At 46.3% G+C, this 16599-nt stretch overlaps 2 protein-coding genes across 2 annotated transcripts; both read left to right on the plus strand.

The window, feature by feature from the left end:
- Positions 1 to 800: 800 nt before the first annotated feature.
- LOC142992306 (transmembrane protein 100) lies at positions 801 to 4675 on the plus strand. Its single transcript, XM_076142672.1, has one exon. The coding sequence runs from the start codon at positions 1059 to 1061 to the stop codon at positions 1446 to 1448; it is 390 nt and encodes a 129-aa protein (XP_075998787.1). The 5' UTR covers positions 801 to 1058; the 3' UTR covers positions 1449 to 4675.
- A 2856-nt stretch (positions 4676 to 7531) lies between these two features.
- On the plus strand, positions 7532 to 15765 carry ccnf (cyclin F). Its single transcript, XM_076142671.1, has 17 exons — positions 7532 to 7715; positions 8533 to 8684; positions 8801 to 8907; positions 8995 to 9062; positions 9158 to 9354; positions 9458 to 9508; positions 9796 to 9900; positions 10084 to 10161; positions 10468 to 10622; positions 10775 to 10939; positions 11038 to 11161; positions 11279 to 11459; positions 11643 to 11730; positions 12042 to 12141; positions 12281 to 12414; positions 12660 to 12847; positions 13480 to 15765. The coding sequence occupies exons 1-17, from the start codon at positions 7703 to 7705 to the stop codon at positions 13929 to 13931; spliced, it is 2358 nt and encodes a 785-aa protein (XP_075998786.1). The 5' UTR covers positions 7532 to 7702; the 3' UTR covers positions 13932 to 15765.
- The last annotated feature ends 834 nt before the right edge of the window (positions 15766 to 16599 follow it).

Consider the following 16599-nt stretch of genomic DNA (forward strand, 5'->3'; position numbering starts at 1 on the left):
CGACTGTTATTTTTATGGAAGAGATAAACTGCATACTGAGCATACTAGGGATGAACTACTACGAGGTGTCCTTCCATTCAGCACGGACTGGCTGAACGATGTGTGTGTGTGTGTGTGTGTGTGTGTGTGTGGGTGGGTGGGTCTGGCTGTGTTGTTCATCCGTGCGTTTCTGTCATGTGTGGGCACTCATTAGTTTATTTACACCTTCATTATATATTTGATGTTCTACAAATCGGTGTCACAGGCTGGATATTTGTACACTCAGTGAGAGCAGGAGTGTGTGGGCGGCAGGCTTTTCTATTCGCTGCTGTGGTCTGTGGAAGATTTATTTGGGTGCAACGGGAGTCCATCCACTGTATAACTGCCGTATGGACGTGACGCATGCACATCTGTGCTGCTGTGGTGGGGGGGGGACAAAGGGACAAAGTATCTTTAGCGTCTGTGAGGGGAGATCTCATTCTCTCCTTTGATTTCTTTTAACCCATTGTGCTAAACTGTGAGACTGATCTGGTAGTATGAGTCATTGTTTGGCTTCTGTCTCTCTCTGAGGGGGTGAAAAATGCAGAACGAACACCCAGACTGCGAGGCAATGATGGAGATATGAAGAAAGGAGGGAGCAGGAACTCTTTTCCTCCCTCCCCCGTCTTGTTCTTCAACCCCAATTCTTATTGCTCCATTGCTTGACGTCACACCATGGAAACCAATCAGAGGACTTGGACATCCCTCTAGCTCCTCCTTTTCCTTTGGCCCCTTATAAATCCCCGGTCACTACTTTCAGCAGAGTGTACAATGTGCTGCCAGAGCGCTGGCAGGCAGCGCAGAGACAGACAGTCAGAGGGGGAGGGAGAGAAGGGGAAAGTGTGAGCGCTGACTTACAAGCCTTCATCCCACATGCTCCAGCTCCACTCATTTATCTGGTCTCATACAGACCCCCTCGTCCTCTCTCTCTTTTTCTGCCTCTCTCTATATTTTTGTTCTTTTTCAGGCCACACCTGACGGCAGACAAGCGGCCAACAACAGCAGCCTGGTATCAGCGTCCACCAGCCCTCAGCTCCAGGATGGGCTGTACTACGGGACACCTGACTTGTCAACCTCAGCCCCAGGTCGCCTCGGGGCAGGAGGGACATTCCCTGGAAGCTGGCGGCTCAAAGGTCCCTGAGGTGCTCTCGTCCCTGGAGCGTCTGTCCCAGGCCACGGGAGGCATGGAGAAGTCGTGGTACCGCTGCATCTTCCCTTTTGGAATCATCTCTCTGGTGATTGGCGTGGCAGGAACAGGGGTGACGTACACGTACAATGACCTGCCTCAGACCAAAGTGGTGTCAGTGATACTCCTTATTGTGGGTCTGATGCTGCTAGTGATGGCCACGGCCTGCTGGACCGTCCACAAGAAGAAGAGAAGGAAAAAGACAGAGGGAAGCTCGTTCACCTCCGAGCAGTGCCCCCTGTGAAACACACGGGGAACACAGCAGAGGAAGGAGAAAGGAGAGACGTACCCAGAGCTGGGAGCTCCAGGGTCGACTAAAGAGGCCACCAGTCCATCCCCCCAGCATCAGATCCCCTCCAGTCATCACCACGGAGTTTGACTCAGACTGGACCCCGAGGATATCTTTAGCTTCTAAGGTTTGGACCATTCTGGATTAGCAAAAGGAGGGATCACCAATACCTCTCACACACTTTGATCACCAGACAGCAGGTGTCCAGTGTCAAAACAACCTCCAAGGAGACCCAAACAAATATGCACTGTGCCCAACCAGGCCTTACAGTCTTCCCTCACATGCACCAGCAGTCGCGGTGGGATCTTGCCCAGACACCCAACACGCTATGCAGAGCCGCTGCTGGACTGTGGATGCTGGCGTCACGAGGCGCGTCAGTCACAGCATTCCTTTAGCCGGGGGACAGGTGACTCTCCAAGAGGCCAGAAGTGGGCCAAAGACGGCAACCCGACACCCGGCTGAAAGAGGAGTGCACCACCGTCAGCGGCCGGCGTCATTCGCTCGTCCTGTGACACCGCAGCAATGTGTGGGGGGCTTTTTTTACGCAATGGGACAGTGGAACTTGAGTCCAACGGGATCTTACTGGCATCTCTGTGGATGGTGAACTGGAGAGGGGAGAGGATCTGCTGGAGACGTGGAGTGTGTGTGTGTATGTGTTCCGATAAAGATTCCGGGGTACAGAAAGTTTATTAGACCTCCAGCTCCACTTCTAAGGAACATGTGAACGGTCATGTTGCTTTGCTTGAGACCTGTCGACCAAGAAAGAAGCCACACACTCTGTCAGGCCTTACAGTCCCACATCACAGACCAGCGGCCTGCTGACTTTATGAATGATTGCCTTTGTGACATGTGTGAGCTCAGCCTTGTGTCTGTGTGGGGTCCCAGAGCTCCACACAGGGCGGCCCAGGATTACTGAAGGACACTGCCTGAGGGGACATGCCAGTGCAGGGACACTTTGACTGATCCCGCTCCTCTCCAGCCCCTCCCCTTTGTTGCCTCCGGCAAGCGCTCATGGAAAAAGGCTCTGTCGCATTCCCCCCCGTTTCCATCTGAACTCCTGAGAATTCCCCCCCCTTGCTCCCTTTCTCTGTACGCCAGCGGGAATCTCCTCGCCACTCCTGTACGCCATCCCCGCTGTTTCCCCACTAGTTCTGATCTGATCCAACTCACTGACGCATCATAACAGCCCGGGAGCAAGTGACGCATGTATACGCTTACAATTCAGCCGCATGAGACCCACGTTTGTTTATCTCTGTGAACCAAAGAAGATTATCTTTCCTCAGCGTAGACAGAATGGGGACTGGGACCGAGAGGCATATTCCCTTTGTCAGTGTGACTCGCCGGTTCTCTGGTGAATCCTGATGAATGTTGTTCACAAAGACTCTGGGATTTCCCTCTCCTACGCTTTTCCTCGCAGAGGAGAGAATGGAAGAATGTTTGTGGCTGCACTCAGCTGCACGTCTGTGAATAGGAGGTCTCTTGTTGTGTGGTCTCACAGGATGAGAACACACAATGGCGTTTATATGCTTTATGTCTTAAATGTTGGTTTCTGTCGCCGAATGTGAAATATGACGGAAAAGTGCAGGGAGGAGCAATTATAATGTGTAGAATGTCTCTAAATAGAAAGTAATGTGGCTGTATCATGTGGTGATGCCTACTAAGACTCCTTCACCCCTGAGATCTCACCACCTTTGATCACTTGTCGCATTGATCCTGGCCTGTAGATGAGTGATTCTTGTGAGTGAAATGTGTCTATGCATCCACAGGTAGCAGTTACACACAACGGCAGAGAGCTTTCTGCAGTCCAGCTTGAGCGACTGCGTCAGTAGATACGCCATCAGTCAGTTCCATCTTTACACTTTGTTGTGACTCGTTGTGCTTCTGGATGTCCTGCGGCATTAAATTGTGATCGACGCATCGGGAGGGAGGGGAGAGATGGTGGAAGGGAAGAAACGTGGAAGGGTTGAAACAAAGCAGTGGACAAGAAACTTGGAGGCATTAGTGTGGTTAGATTGAGGTCAGCCATCCTGAACAGACCGCTGTGATTCTCAGGGGAAGTGATTACTGCCAGCAGCTGTGAAAAAGCCCTGAAACAGGATGTGGAATAGGTGAAATGGGAAGCTCGGCTCTTTAACTTGGAGCAATGCAGAAAGAAGCCGGGGCACTTTGCCACGGTGGAGGAATTGTATTCTTTCTTTCTCTGCTGACAAAAACACAGAACAATCGGCCTCCCTGGACCTGCACAGAACGCTACAAACGCCCAAACGACACATTCACGTCTGCTTCTTTCCAAACAAACCCTAATTAAAATGCTGAAAGCTTTTTTTTTAGCTCAGTAGAGTGCCGTCCTCTGAACACTGAGACTAAAGTGAAGCCCCGGGATTAGATTTCATTGGATTATGGCAGTGAGGGTGTAGCAGGCCGCCTCGCTCATCCAGACTGGAATCCATCTGTCACTTTTATGTTCACATTTTTAAGGTTTCAATCTTGTAAGCTTTCACACAAAGAGGAAGAGGAAGAGGAAAGGGAGATCAGGATGAGATCAATGAACTTAATCCCAATGTGCCATACACTGTATAGAGCTCAACCACAATGCATAGACTTAATTATTGACGAGCTATCACTAACAAATTGAGGGAGATAAAGAGAGGAGATGTAGATAATTATTTCCTGTCATTCAGCCATTGTGCTGCATCCATCGGCAATGGAGAAAGAGAGCTAGTTACCCACACAGGCACACACAAGTAAGAGCACTTACAACACCACACACACACACACACACACACACATTCATGTGTACATACACTGTGCAGTACATGTCTACGTTGTTGTGTTTGCATTGTTGTACCTACGTTCTAAACCTTATCGTGCCAAGCTGTTCACACGCTAGTTCAGATGGGAGCTCCGTTTCTGGAGCGATGAGGAGAAACAGGGAAGATCTACCTCTGTGTGCCGAGGGGGGGCCACACGTCTCTGAGCTGCGCCGTTTGCCTGTTCTGCCCCGCTGATGCTGTCACTGTGCCCTGTCATTTTTGGTGCTGTATATGCAACTATTTTATATTTTTACTGTCAATTTATACTCACGTGTAGCCTACCGTATATGTATTTGAATTGTTGTATTAAATACGTATGTGAACATTGTATTTCTCATATTACGTTTGTACCTAGAGATGAAAATTCGAAAGTTTTAGACAATGAATAAATATCTTTGTTTTACAAGTTTGCTTGGACAGAGAATTCTCTGGCTTTAAGCTTTAGACTCTGTGCTAACTTGAAGTTGAACATGAAAGCATCTCAGAGGGATGAGACGTCTCTGCTGTCACCATGTTTGAAAGATAGTGTCTGGATATAAACACACTGCTGTCTGCGACCCTGAGCGGCTTGAAGGACTGGAACATGTAGCTACTCTGAGATGGTTCTAATGACAGACAAGCCTGTGTCGACCAGGGGAAGACACTACCCACTGGCAAAGTAATGAAAGTGAACCACCCACAGTGATAAAACATGAGTCACTCTCGGCGTGTCCCTAACAGATCGACAATATGGTCTGAGATGTGCCGATCCGAAATTGTCCAAACCTTTCAAGCGAAATAGATCGACAGGGTCCAGTTTATCAGTCTGTCACAAAAAGAAAAAGCATAATTATTCAGTGTTTGGAGTTGGGAAATGGCTGTGGGTGTGGAGGGAAAAGCTTTTTGGTGTGGAGTGGAGGAGGCCATCACAGGGGCAAAGTGCAGATTGGGTGGAAGGGGTCTGCGGGGTCGCTGGGGTCAGCACAGACTGCAGGAAACCACAAGCTTCTTCCAAAAGACGCTTCAATTCAGCTGCTTTTGGAACAGCACACACGCACACCAAAAAGACTTAGGTTTGTCATCGATGAGTCACATTGTGCAGTATGTTACACGTGACTCATCGTAGCTGGATGGAGATTTCGTCCTTATGCTGTTTCAGATATCACAACAGCCGTTTGACAGGGAGGTGAAAGAATAACTAATCAAATCAAATCAAAATCTGATTAAAAGGATCCGCAATCTGTAGACTCATATTGCGGCCAAAACAAATGTAATATGGATGAGATGCTGTCGAACACAATCAAAGCTGTGAGGATACGGAAATAGCATTACATCATCATATCAGACCATCAGAGGAGCTGCAGAGAAGCAAATCACTAAACTGTCTCATCTCACAAAGGTTTGTTTCCAGAGATGCTTTTCCTCTGATCTTATGTTTCACTGAACAACAATTTGGTTTCTTTGACTTCTATCATCAAACTTTCAGGCAGTTTAAAAAGAAAGATTTAGTGAAATTGTGCTGAGAGAAATAATGCATCTTTAATAGAATGAAAATTACAGATTTGTTTTAAACTGTGCTTGGCAATTATTTCAAATTTAGCATGAAACACAAACTGATTGCTTTTCCCCAGCGGAGTCGAGTCACGGTGCATTTGACTGAAATCATGGACCAGACTTGTTGAAGTTTCTATGGAAACAGTGCCTGCGTTCAGCCGTGGGTGTTACATCCTCATGCCCACCGAGTAACACCGTAATCTGCTTTTATTACATATATAGATAACATCATGTCTAAAATATTTTATGTACTGAAACAGAGCTGCAGTTATGTTCTATATGCTCTATTAAACACAAACACCTCCCAGGTATAAAGCACTGACAGAGACGGAGTATTTACTGGTGTACACGCTGATGAGGTTGTCTGATATTAGCCGTAGTGTAGCAGTGAGTTATATTTATTTAATGTATAAACACATTCTCTTCTGTGAGCCAGAAGTGAAATGTGGACCTTGATAAGAAGCCTTGGTTGTTGAGATGGCCAGATCAATGGAGAGAGGAGCACGTGATGAGTATCTGCTCCTTTATGACCCTCATCAAAAGAGCAGCCATCAAAGGAAAGCTGCTCTGGGAGGAGAAGTGTGTTTTTAATCACAACAGGACCCTGACTATGTGACATGACTTAATGACATAATGGTCTTAATCATTATGTCTTCAAAAGCAGCAGCAGTGTATGTGTAATATATACCTAATGTGCTGCTAGTGCCATTTAGATCATTGCTAGGTCACACAAACACTGATTGTGTGTGTGACTGTGTGTGGGCAGAAAGAAAACTGGCATTGGTTGTTTCAATCCATAGTCTTCATTGATCCACCAGTGTTTCATTCTTTGTGCTCTCTGCTGGAGTATGCTGAGCTTAGTGTCTTCAGAGTTTACTTGTGCTTCACTATGCAATTGTTGGAATATTTAAATTGAGTTGCTTGTTCTTATTCAGTAAGGCGTTTGCCATCCAGAGGTGCAGAGTTGTTGTGCTGTGTGCCCGCTGGCTTCGTGCGGCTGGTTTCACTGATGAGGTTTACTGAAGGGATTGTTGATGTGTCAGTTTCTTTCTAATGAACCACAGATTCAAACAAGCCTCATAAGCTGATGAAACTAATCACTTCAAAATAAAACCCATAAAATCAGTGTTTGTCCTTCTACTTCAAATATAAAAAAAAAAAAAAAAATTAATTTCACATTTAACTTCTTGCGGCATTGTTGCAAACTATAACCCATTTAGGATAATTAACAGACAAAACAATTATAAATCCAACACTTACATCAATTAAACTCTAAAATTCAATAACATAATAGTACATAGTTGAGCAGAAAGTTGCGCTTTTAAATCGCTCATGTCCCTTTAAATGTCGTACCTTTAAACACCATTTCCTGTCTAACTACACCTCCCACAATCCACAGCAACCGTATCCAGGTCAACCAATCACATTCGTGAATTTGCGAGCGCGTACTTCGAAATAGTGTTACGCAAGCCAATCATCGTATCTTATTCCAGAGTTTATAAAATTTGGCGAATCAGCGAGGCTGGTCTTCACCATGACCAATCACACGGCGGGTACTTGGCCTTTCTTTGGACCAATCGGATTGAATTTTGTGTTCAAACGCTGAGCGCGGGCGGTGCTAGAGGTGCTTCGGGGCGTGTCCAGCGAGTCAGGACGCATGCTTGAGTTTGAATTTGGGAATTCAACTTACAACTTCTCTGAATTATCAGCGTAGCAGAGCCGGTGAGGTTCTGACGCGGAGCTTCGTCCCGTTTTTCGCTTTTATATTACAGTGTAATTACGCTTTATTACATAAATCACTTTTAAATCGGTGCTCGGTGCTTAGCAACAAGCGTCACTTTAAGGAGATCTCGGTGCTCTGCGATGACTGCTGGCGGTAAGTTACATTAGCGTTTATTTCTTGTTAATTAGAGGAATAATGTGCAAATGTACCTCCTGTTAAAAGTGTATTAGTTATTTTTAAATATCCACATTTGTTTGGACACGCGTGGAATTGTTGTATGTTTTGACAGAGCTATTTAGCAACACTGTTAGCCCCTAGCCAGCACACACACACACACACACACACACACACATAAATACACTGAAGTCCAGCTAAACGAGTCTTTCTCCTGTTTAAATATAAAAACACGAGTGTTCGTGTATAAACGCGTTTCCTGTTGAATTGTTCGTGCTGAATAAGTCAAATATCTCCTTAAACAGCGTGAATCTGCTGTGACGCCAGCTGTGTTCAATCCACGGGAGGGAAATTTGGGCGCTCACTCGGTTTGACTCGAGTGGAGCTCCGTCAGTTTACAGCTGTCAGATGTTCTCACAGCAGCTTCATATCATAATAAAGGCTATTTAAATTACTTGAGGGTATAATAAACTATATTCGTATCTCGATAGTTCAAATTCAGATTGCGGACGTGAGTGGACCACCCGTGGATGTCTGACGTTAGGGGATTTGAATGTGGAGCCAAAGCCTCAGTGGTCTGTTTGGCTACCATCTGATAGCCACACTAGCCACCGGCCTGCAGTGAATGATCTGTAAATATTTGGCAGGGACTCAGTGAGTCTTCACATAGATGTGAGAGCCTGCAAAATGTGTGGATATGCTGTGTTTCCTAAAACTGAGCTGGGATTCAGATTTGGGGGGAAACTAAACCTCCAACTTGTTTAATTCTGACTTTCATGCCTTCTTCTCCCTGTAGTCCACTGCCGTTGTTCAAAATGTTACTCCGTCCCGGTTCGGAAGCGAGTCCGTAAGAGAACCCCGGCCCTGAGCCTGCTGTCCCTGCCTGAGGAGGTCCTCGTCTGTGTGCTGCAGTGTCTCTCTGCTGAGGACCTGCTGTCCGTCAGAGCTGTGAGTAAACACACACACAAACACGCACACACATCCTCTGACGTGTGTATGCGAACTCAGTCCAGATGCTCCGGATCTTGAGACTTGTGATTTGACGTCTTGATGTCCTGTTGTAGGTTCACTCTCAGCTGCAGGAGATTGTGGACACCCACTCCAGTGTGTGGGCCCGGGTCAGCTTTAAGGACACCTGGCCAGCACCCAACACATTGTGGCTCTTTGAAAGGTGACGCCGCTTCTGTTTAGATGACTAAAGTCCCAGAGGTGATTTTTCTCTGTGTTGGTTTTAATCTAAATGTCTTTGTTCCCTCAGAGCTGCAGAGAAAGGGAACTTTGAAGCTGCTGTGAAGTTGGGGATCGCTTATTTGTACAACGAAGGGCGTAAGTTCAACTCTTCTTCATCTAATTTAAGGTGAAATTCAGCCCTTCCTCCTTAAATGTTCCGAGTGTCACTTTGCCTTATTTGTCTGGTTCAGCATTGTTGAGTGACGAGGGACGGGCGGACGTGTGTGGACGCAAAGCCTCGCGCTTCTTCAGCCTGGCAGAGAGCCTCCGCTCTCCCTCTGCCGATCCCTTCATCTGGGTGTTCATCCGGCCGCCGTGGTCGCCCACCGGCAGCTGCTGCAAGGCCGTGGTGTTCGACCATCTCAAGGCTGAATGTGAAAACAACACGGTAGGCAACGCAAAGACTGGGGCCTTAACAATGTCGACGCCAAAGTGAGAAATTATATTTTGTATTAAATTTGCTTCCCTTGTGTTTGTTCTCGTCTCGGCAGGAGAAGGGGCCGCTGCTGCACTGTTTGGCCAGAGTTTTGCAACTGTTTGAAGTAAGTTGAATGTGAGACTGAGTCTGATGGCCTCCCTCACCCTCAGAGTGCAGTTTACACACTCTCAGCTGAGTGTGGAGCTTTGTGCAGCACAGATGATAATGGTTGTTCACCGCTCTGTTCATCTGGCACATCTGCTGCCTCATGGGCCTTGTTGGTTCTTACACACATTTAACCATGTGATTAATGATTCCACAAGTAGCTTATCATGAGTCATAAATGTATCTTAGACAGACAGAGAGTGCTTCCTGTATCTGCCATCTACAGCTGTGTTACTCTCTCTCCAGGATGATGAAAGGCGTTCCGGTGCCTTGTCCATGCTGGAGGAGTCGTCACAGGCTGGATGTCTACAGAGCTCCTACATGCTGTGGGAGCACAACCGTAAAGCAGCTGTGAGTCTCAATCTCTCCTTCATTACCTAAATCACATTATTACCTGGTGACAAACTCGTTATAATATTTTCACACTAAACGCCACATCATATACAAAGTCGTGACGTAAATGTTTGTATCTCAATGCGAGTAGGGTTTTGCCCAGATATGAAAGGGTTAATGACATTTATGTGTGTTGTTCAGATGGCAGATCCTGGCCGGTACCTCCAGTGTGTGCGGACACTCAGGGACTACGCTGGCAAAGGATCCTGGGAGGCGCAGGTGTGTGTGATCACGACAGTCTGACCTGTTCTTCCTTTGCTGCATTTTCACTCAGGGGTGTTTTGGTCATGTATCAGTTAGTGAGTTCAGCTTCTCCAGCGTGTGCAGAGTACACAGGTCCCGTCAGGCTGGATGAGCTTCATGCATGCCGCTCCACTGAATCACAAACAATATGACTCATCCCAATTACCAGCTCTTCCAACATACTGCACACTAGCCAGTCGTCTGTTTCCTCCCCGGTGTTACTCAACAGAACGGCTGTCCAGATGTTTTCCTGATCCCCTGCTTTCTTCCTTTCTTCCCTAGTTATCTCTGGCCAAAGTGTGCAGCACTGGGAACCCTCTGGGTCTGGAGGCCCGGGCCTGTGCAGACCTGGTGGCTCAGCTCTTCTCCTCATCTGCGGCGACGTCGCGCCACTGTGCCGAGAGAATCCTCAGCCGAGGCATCAAGGACAGCATGAGGTGCAGATGAATGATTAAAGCAAAGTCTGCCTCCGCAATTACATAACAGTTGCACCTGTATTTCTGTAGACTAGAATCTGGGCTAATCTTGTGCAGAGGATTGGTGGATGTCTTGTAGATCTCCTGTCTGACCGCTGGCTCTCGTTCTTCAGGTACATCCTGGTGGACTGGCTCGTGGAAGTGACCACCATGAAAGACTTCTCCAGCCAGACGCTGCACGTGACGGTGGGCTGTGTGGACCGCTACCTGGCTCTCCGCTCTGTCCCTAAAGCTCGCCTCCAATTACTGGGCATCGCCTGCATGGTGGTCTGTACACGGTAAGAGCACGTGATGCAGGAGAACACCTGTGGGCGATCGAGTGTTGTGGGTGTTTCTTTTGAATTGCCGTGACGGTGTTTGGTTCTTTTCCTTTCAGCTACATCAGTAAAGAAATTCTGACCATCCGTGAAGCTGTGTGGCTGACAGACAACACGTACAAATATGAGGACCTGGTCCGAATGATGGGGGAAGTCATCTCTGTGCTGGAGGGGAAGATCAGGGTGAGTAAGCCTCCCTCTGCCAGGAAACGGCTTCATTTAGGTTCCTTATAAGCATTCATCTATCCATTGTCAGTCCTAACATGTAGTCTGGATGCCCCCCTCCCCCCTCCCCCTCAGAGCCCCACCCTGCTGGATTATGGGGAGGTGCTGCTGTCTCTGCTCCCCCTGGAGAGGAGAACCACTCACCTGTTCAGCTACGTCTGCGAGCTGTCGCTGCTCTACTCCGCCCTCGCCACAGCGCCACCTGCCAAACTGGCCTGTGCCGCTCTGCTGCTCACGCGTGCATTACATCACTATGGTAACAGCACACAACACACGAGTACACGTTAAAACATGTATGCTTGAAAGATGCTGCGTTTAACCTTTAATACTGAAAGATGAAATGCAAATGATCTCTTGTGAAGGAAAACTTTAGGGATTGAGTGTGAAGTGAACTCCTGACTGATGTCTCCTCTGATGTCTCCTCTGTTCTCTCCTCTAGCTCCCATCTGGCCCAGTCAGTTAGCAGACCACACAGGCTTCTCCAAACAAGACCTCACCTCCCTGTGTGTGCTGCTCTACGCCAAGTGGTGAGTCTCTTGGTGTTCAGTAGACGTGGAAGCTCAAGCTCACAGAGTTTTAAAAGACAGAGAGGCCTTTGGTCTGTATATGTGGGAGTGGGTGGGATTAGGTGTGTGTGTGTGTGTGTGTCTCAGTGAGTCACAGAAGCGTGCCGCAGGGTGAGTCACTTTGACAGGTACTCGCCATATTGACAAAGTGTAATTCTCAAATGGACAAGTAACGAGATTTGTCCCCCAGAGTTGATTACAGAGACGTGGCTGAGGGAGGATGGAGCTCATTTCTCTTCTGTTTCTTTACTCTTCTCTGTTTCTCCCCTCAGTTTCAGTCAAGATGTTCCCAAAGATTACCGCCACATGTCTCTCACCGGTGTTAAACAGCGGTTTGAGGATGAGACCTACCACCGCATCAGCAAAGAGAAGGTGCTGACATGAATGAGTTAAATGAGGATGTTCTGTTTGGAGAAAATGGAAAAACAAAACAATAAAAGCCTGTTTGTAGCACAGGATGGCTCACACATCTGAATCTAACTGGTCAGTGTCGCTTCTCTGCCTGTACAAGGTCATGGACTTCAAAGAGCTGTGTCAGCTGTTGGAGATTCCAGAGGTGGAGCCTCAGCTGGAGCCTCTCAGCCCCACAGGCCAGCAGGCAGACATCCACACCTTCCTCGCCTCCCCGTCCAGCACCAACAAGAGGTGAGGCTGCAACTGACCTACAGGCTCGCCCATATAGAAGTATGAACTCAGTATGGAAATGTGTCGAGTTGATTACAAAGCATTACAGACGTAAACACAATCACATGAAATCAGTCCGATCTCATGCGAGGCCACTGCAAAATCAGGACTTACATCAATCTCATCTATGATCAACCTGGCTTTTTGAATGTTTTGTTCCTTCTGACCCGACGAACTCTCACTCTCGTCCCTTTCCACCTCTCAAGGAGACGTGATGACAGCATGCAGGCCCACCGAGGCAGCTTCGTGGCCACGCCCACGGCCGAGCTGTCCAATCAGGAGGAGATGCTGCTAGGCGACATCCTGGACTGGAGCCTGGACTCTTCCTGTTCTGGTTACGAGGGCGACCAGGAGGGCGAACAGGAGGAGAGCGAGGGGGAGAAAGATGGAGAGAGTGAGTGCAGGGAAGGGAAGGGAGAAAGGAGCTGAAAGACACCGGGCGTGATGTAGAGGAGGATGAGGCATGAGTCAGTCTCCCAGGAGAGCATGATGAGACTTCATACAGTATGACTCAGCACGGACAATGCCCAGCACCATCAACCATCACTAATGGCCAACTTATCTCCCTGTCATGAATGTATGACGGTAAGAGCTAGATAGATAGATTCTGTTACAAATCGTCACACAGATGAAGAATCCATAACTAGTCTGGACGCAGTATTACTACGTGCTGTCGCATTTCAATCTTCACCACTTTAATTCGCACAAATGTAAGCGTGCTCGTCGGCTGAGATGCATCATGCTTCTTCCATTTGGGAGATACAAGACAAAACACAACAAAAGCACATCCAATACAAACTGTTTATTTGTGACCTTTCGCCCCAACTAACCTAGTGACCCCCCCCCCCCCTTGCCCATTCCGTGGATTTAAAGTGCCAGTTTCCCAAAGCTGTTTGAGTTTGTTTGTTTGGTATTATTGTCTCTTGGTGTGGGGCTGGTTTTATCTGTTACCTGGAGACATATGTTATGTTTAGTGCATCCCGTTAACTTTCACTGTTGTTAACTCTGTCTCTTCTGTCTCAACAGCCTCGATGATGTCGATCAAACTGTACCCTCGGGCAGATGATGATGAGGAAGGACAGGAGCACTGCCGAGCCCTGTCCAGCGACGAAGACAGCTTCTGTGAAGCAGAAATGGAGCAGAGCAAGGACAGTGAAGCCCTGGTTTCCCCTTCCCTGGGCACAGACCTTCATAGTTCAGGATACTCCTCTGTCCAGAGTGCAAGCCCTTCCTCCACCTGCTCCTCTTCCCTCACGACCTGCACATTCAAGACAATTACCACTTCCCTAGGCACAGCTTCTGCATGCGCCCAACCAGGCTTCCGCCTTTTGGTGCCCATGCAGAGGCCCAGGGGAACATCCTGTAAACAGGTGAAGAGGAAGAACATCGCAGCTCACAGTGGAGGAGAGCTGGAAAGAGAGGATGAGGAAGGTAAAAGAGAAGCGTATTGTGCCAGTGTGGGGTTTCTAAGCCTATAGACGGTGGTGGTGGTCTGACACAGATGTGACTCTCACTCCACCTGCTCAGTCGTCCTTTAGCACTTTCATGGTTCCTCACTCCTGTCAGTCTGCACTGAGCCCTCAATTGCCAGAAGATCAAGAGACTCTGAGTTTAACAACAAGAAATTATGAGAAAATAAATATATGAATGGCCTGACAACACCTGCCTTTTCTACAGTTCAATTTCATTTTCAGTCCTCTGTTTACAGGCCCGATCAAATACCTCTCACACACTGAGACAGTATAACATTGAGTCACAGTCGGCTCTGAAACCACTGGAACACGACTCCACTTTTCTCAGGATCCGAGTACATTTTATTTTTGTGTGCACAGTTTTTCGACACGAATCTCACCAGAGAGTCGAACGCTCATACAACCAAACCTCATGAACTTGTTTTTGTGGGGGGAAAAGTATTGATTGTGAAGATCGTTCATACATAGCTGGCCTGTTACTGTGACTCCACTGGTTAGCCTGGTTTTTAATGCACTGTCTCTACAAGAACACAGCTTGAGGAATGAATGTCTTCAGTAGGCGACTGCACTCATCTCCTGGATGGGATTAGATATTCAAGTATCAACAACAACTGTTCTATGGTTATAATGATGTCATATTATTATTATATCATCAGTTGTGTGTTTGCCAAAGGTACTGTTGTGTTGTTGGTGTTGCCAGGGGCTTCTACCTGTCTGGAGAGAACTTTGTAATGAGTATTAGCAGTTCGTCAGTTTAAGCACCTTCTGGATTCTGTTCTTATACAGTTGTGGTCAAAAGTTTAAATACACTTGTAAAGAACATGTACTGCATTCTTGAGTCTCCAATAGTTTCTACAACTTTATTTTTCTGAGATAGAGTGATTGGAGCCCATACTGCTTTGTCACAAAAAGCATTCATGAAGTTTGGCTCTTTTATGCATTTATTATGGGTCTACAAAAATGTGACAGACTCTGCTGGGTCAAAAGTAAACACAGCAATTCTAATATTTGGTTACATGTCCCATGGCCAGTCAATTAGGCACTTCTGGTAGCTATCCACAAGCTTCTGTAGTAGAGTATTAAGTGCAGAAATTAGAAATAATTGGAAACTCGAGGCTGCAATGACATACAGTACATGTTCTTTACAAGTGTATGTAAACTTGTACATCATTTTTGCTGGTGACTCATATTTTGGTCCATGTTACTTTAGACCAATGACACACTAAACATCTAGGTGATGTTTCTGCTGGGGTCAACTGTGGAGATGTTGACATGATTTATTGCCACTAATTTCAAAAGAGTGCTGTTATAATACTAAAACTCAGAATCCTCAGCTGGATGTGCCTTTATGATCCAAACCTCAGGATAGAATCTAAATGTTCATCACAACAGTAAATAGAACTTTCGGGACCAGTTTAATACATTACATGCATCATTTCCTCCATCTTAATTAGGTCTAGCACTTTGATTCTTACTGAAGGAGAGCTGTAGAAACATGCTTGAACAATCAATGCTGAAGTATTTTTAAGGGAATTCTCTGCCTCCTTGGAGAAATGGAAGCTCAGACACTAACAGCAGCTTACGGCTCTTATGATGGGGCAGCTTAACATTCTGTACGCCTCATTCAGGACGCACATGATGTCTGCAAATGCTTGTGACTGGCTGTAAATACACTCTAAACTGTTACCCTGGACTGGTTATGGCCTGTGTTTTATGTACATAATGCTTTATGTATAATGGGGAAAAATCATGCCACCACTTGAAATTGTTTTGGCTTCATTCCAAAAAGTAAGGTTTTTTTTTTGGTAAAAGTTTTTTGTACAAAACAGTGTTCTTATGTTACCTGTGCTTTGAAATTTGTATGGATTTTAAATAAAAAGCCATCATAAAAAAACCTTAATTCCTTTTTTATGCGTCCAGCAGATTGTGTTAATTTGTTTATCCTGAGCCAGGTAATTTATCTGACCTGCTGAGAAACATGCGCAACATTATAGTCAGATTACCTGCAGAAAATACACAAGTGCTGAAACAACTATTCAATTGATCGATTTGGTGAGCAGCAGGAAATTAATGAAACATGAACATGAATGAGCGTTCCCCTTTTGTTTCCCCCCCTTTTTTTATTGTCTTTCACCACAGCCCATGATGCGTTCCGAAGCATGTGATGTCAGGATGAATTAGCTGGAATATCAAGGATGACAGCATATGATGTCATCCTGTATGAGATCATCACTGATGTCATCTAAAACTGCAGTGACGTTTGCTGTGATTCCAACATTACCATTGCTGGCTGTGGTTTGCTGCTGTTGCTCTCCTAATTTTACTTTGTCCTTATTAACATGAACACAACACAGCCTGGTTCTCTTTATGGTTTTAGTTCTGGTCTTTCTCTCTTTATGTAAAAACAATATTCCGTACATGGCAATGTGGCTTCACTAGTCCACACTGGTACAGAACTCAACTATTTATCACCAAGAACAGTATTTAACACGACCTGACTAAATAAGTCATTAGCTCAATTGACAGTGTTTCCTGTCTCTTTATGCATTTAGTCCACGTGTACCACATTTCTTAGGTCCCAATCAATATCTTACTTTTATCTTTATTTCTCGTTTCTTCCCTTCTGTCTATATAAAAAACAATCTCAAAAATAACCCATAACTGTATGCTCATT

This window comes from Genypterus blacodes, unplaced genomic scaffold (assembly GCF_046128005.1).
Source record: "Genypterus blacodes isolate CSIRO-AG114 ecotype Tasmania unplaced genomic scaffold, CSIRO-AGI_Gbla_v1 ptg000022l_1, whole genome shotgun sequence".
NCBI classification, from domain to species: Eukaryota; Metazoa; Chordata; class Actinopteri; order Ophidiiformes; family Ophidiidae; genus Genypterus; species Genypterus blacodes.

Excerpts from the sequence above, each read along its gene's own strand:
- LOC142992306 (XM_076142672.1), top strand. The coding sequence starts at position 1,059 with ATGGGCTGTACTACGGGACACCTGACTTGTCAACCTCAGCCCCAGGTC.
- ccnf (XM_076142671.1), top strand. Across the intron at positions 10,623-10,774 it reads GGCATCAAGGACAGCATGAG|GTACATCCTGGTGGACTGGC; the intron begins GTGCAGATGAAT and ends CTCGTTCTTCAG. Across the intron at positions 12,415-12,659 it reads CCGTCCAGCACCAACAAGAG|GAGACGTGATGACAGCATGC; the intron begins GTGAGGCTGCAA and ends CCACCTCTCAAG.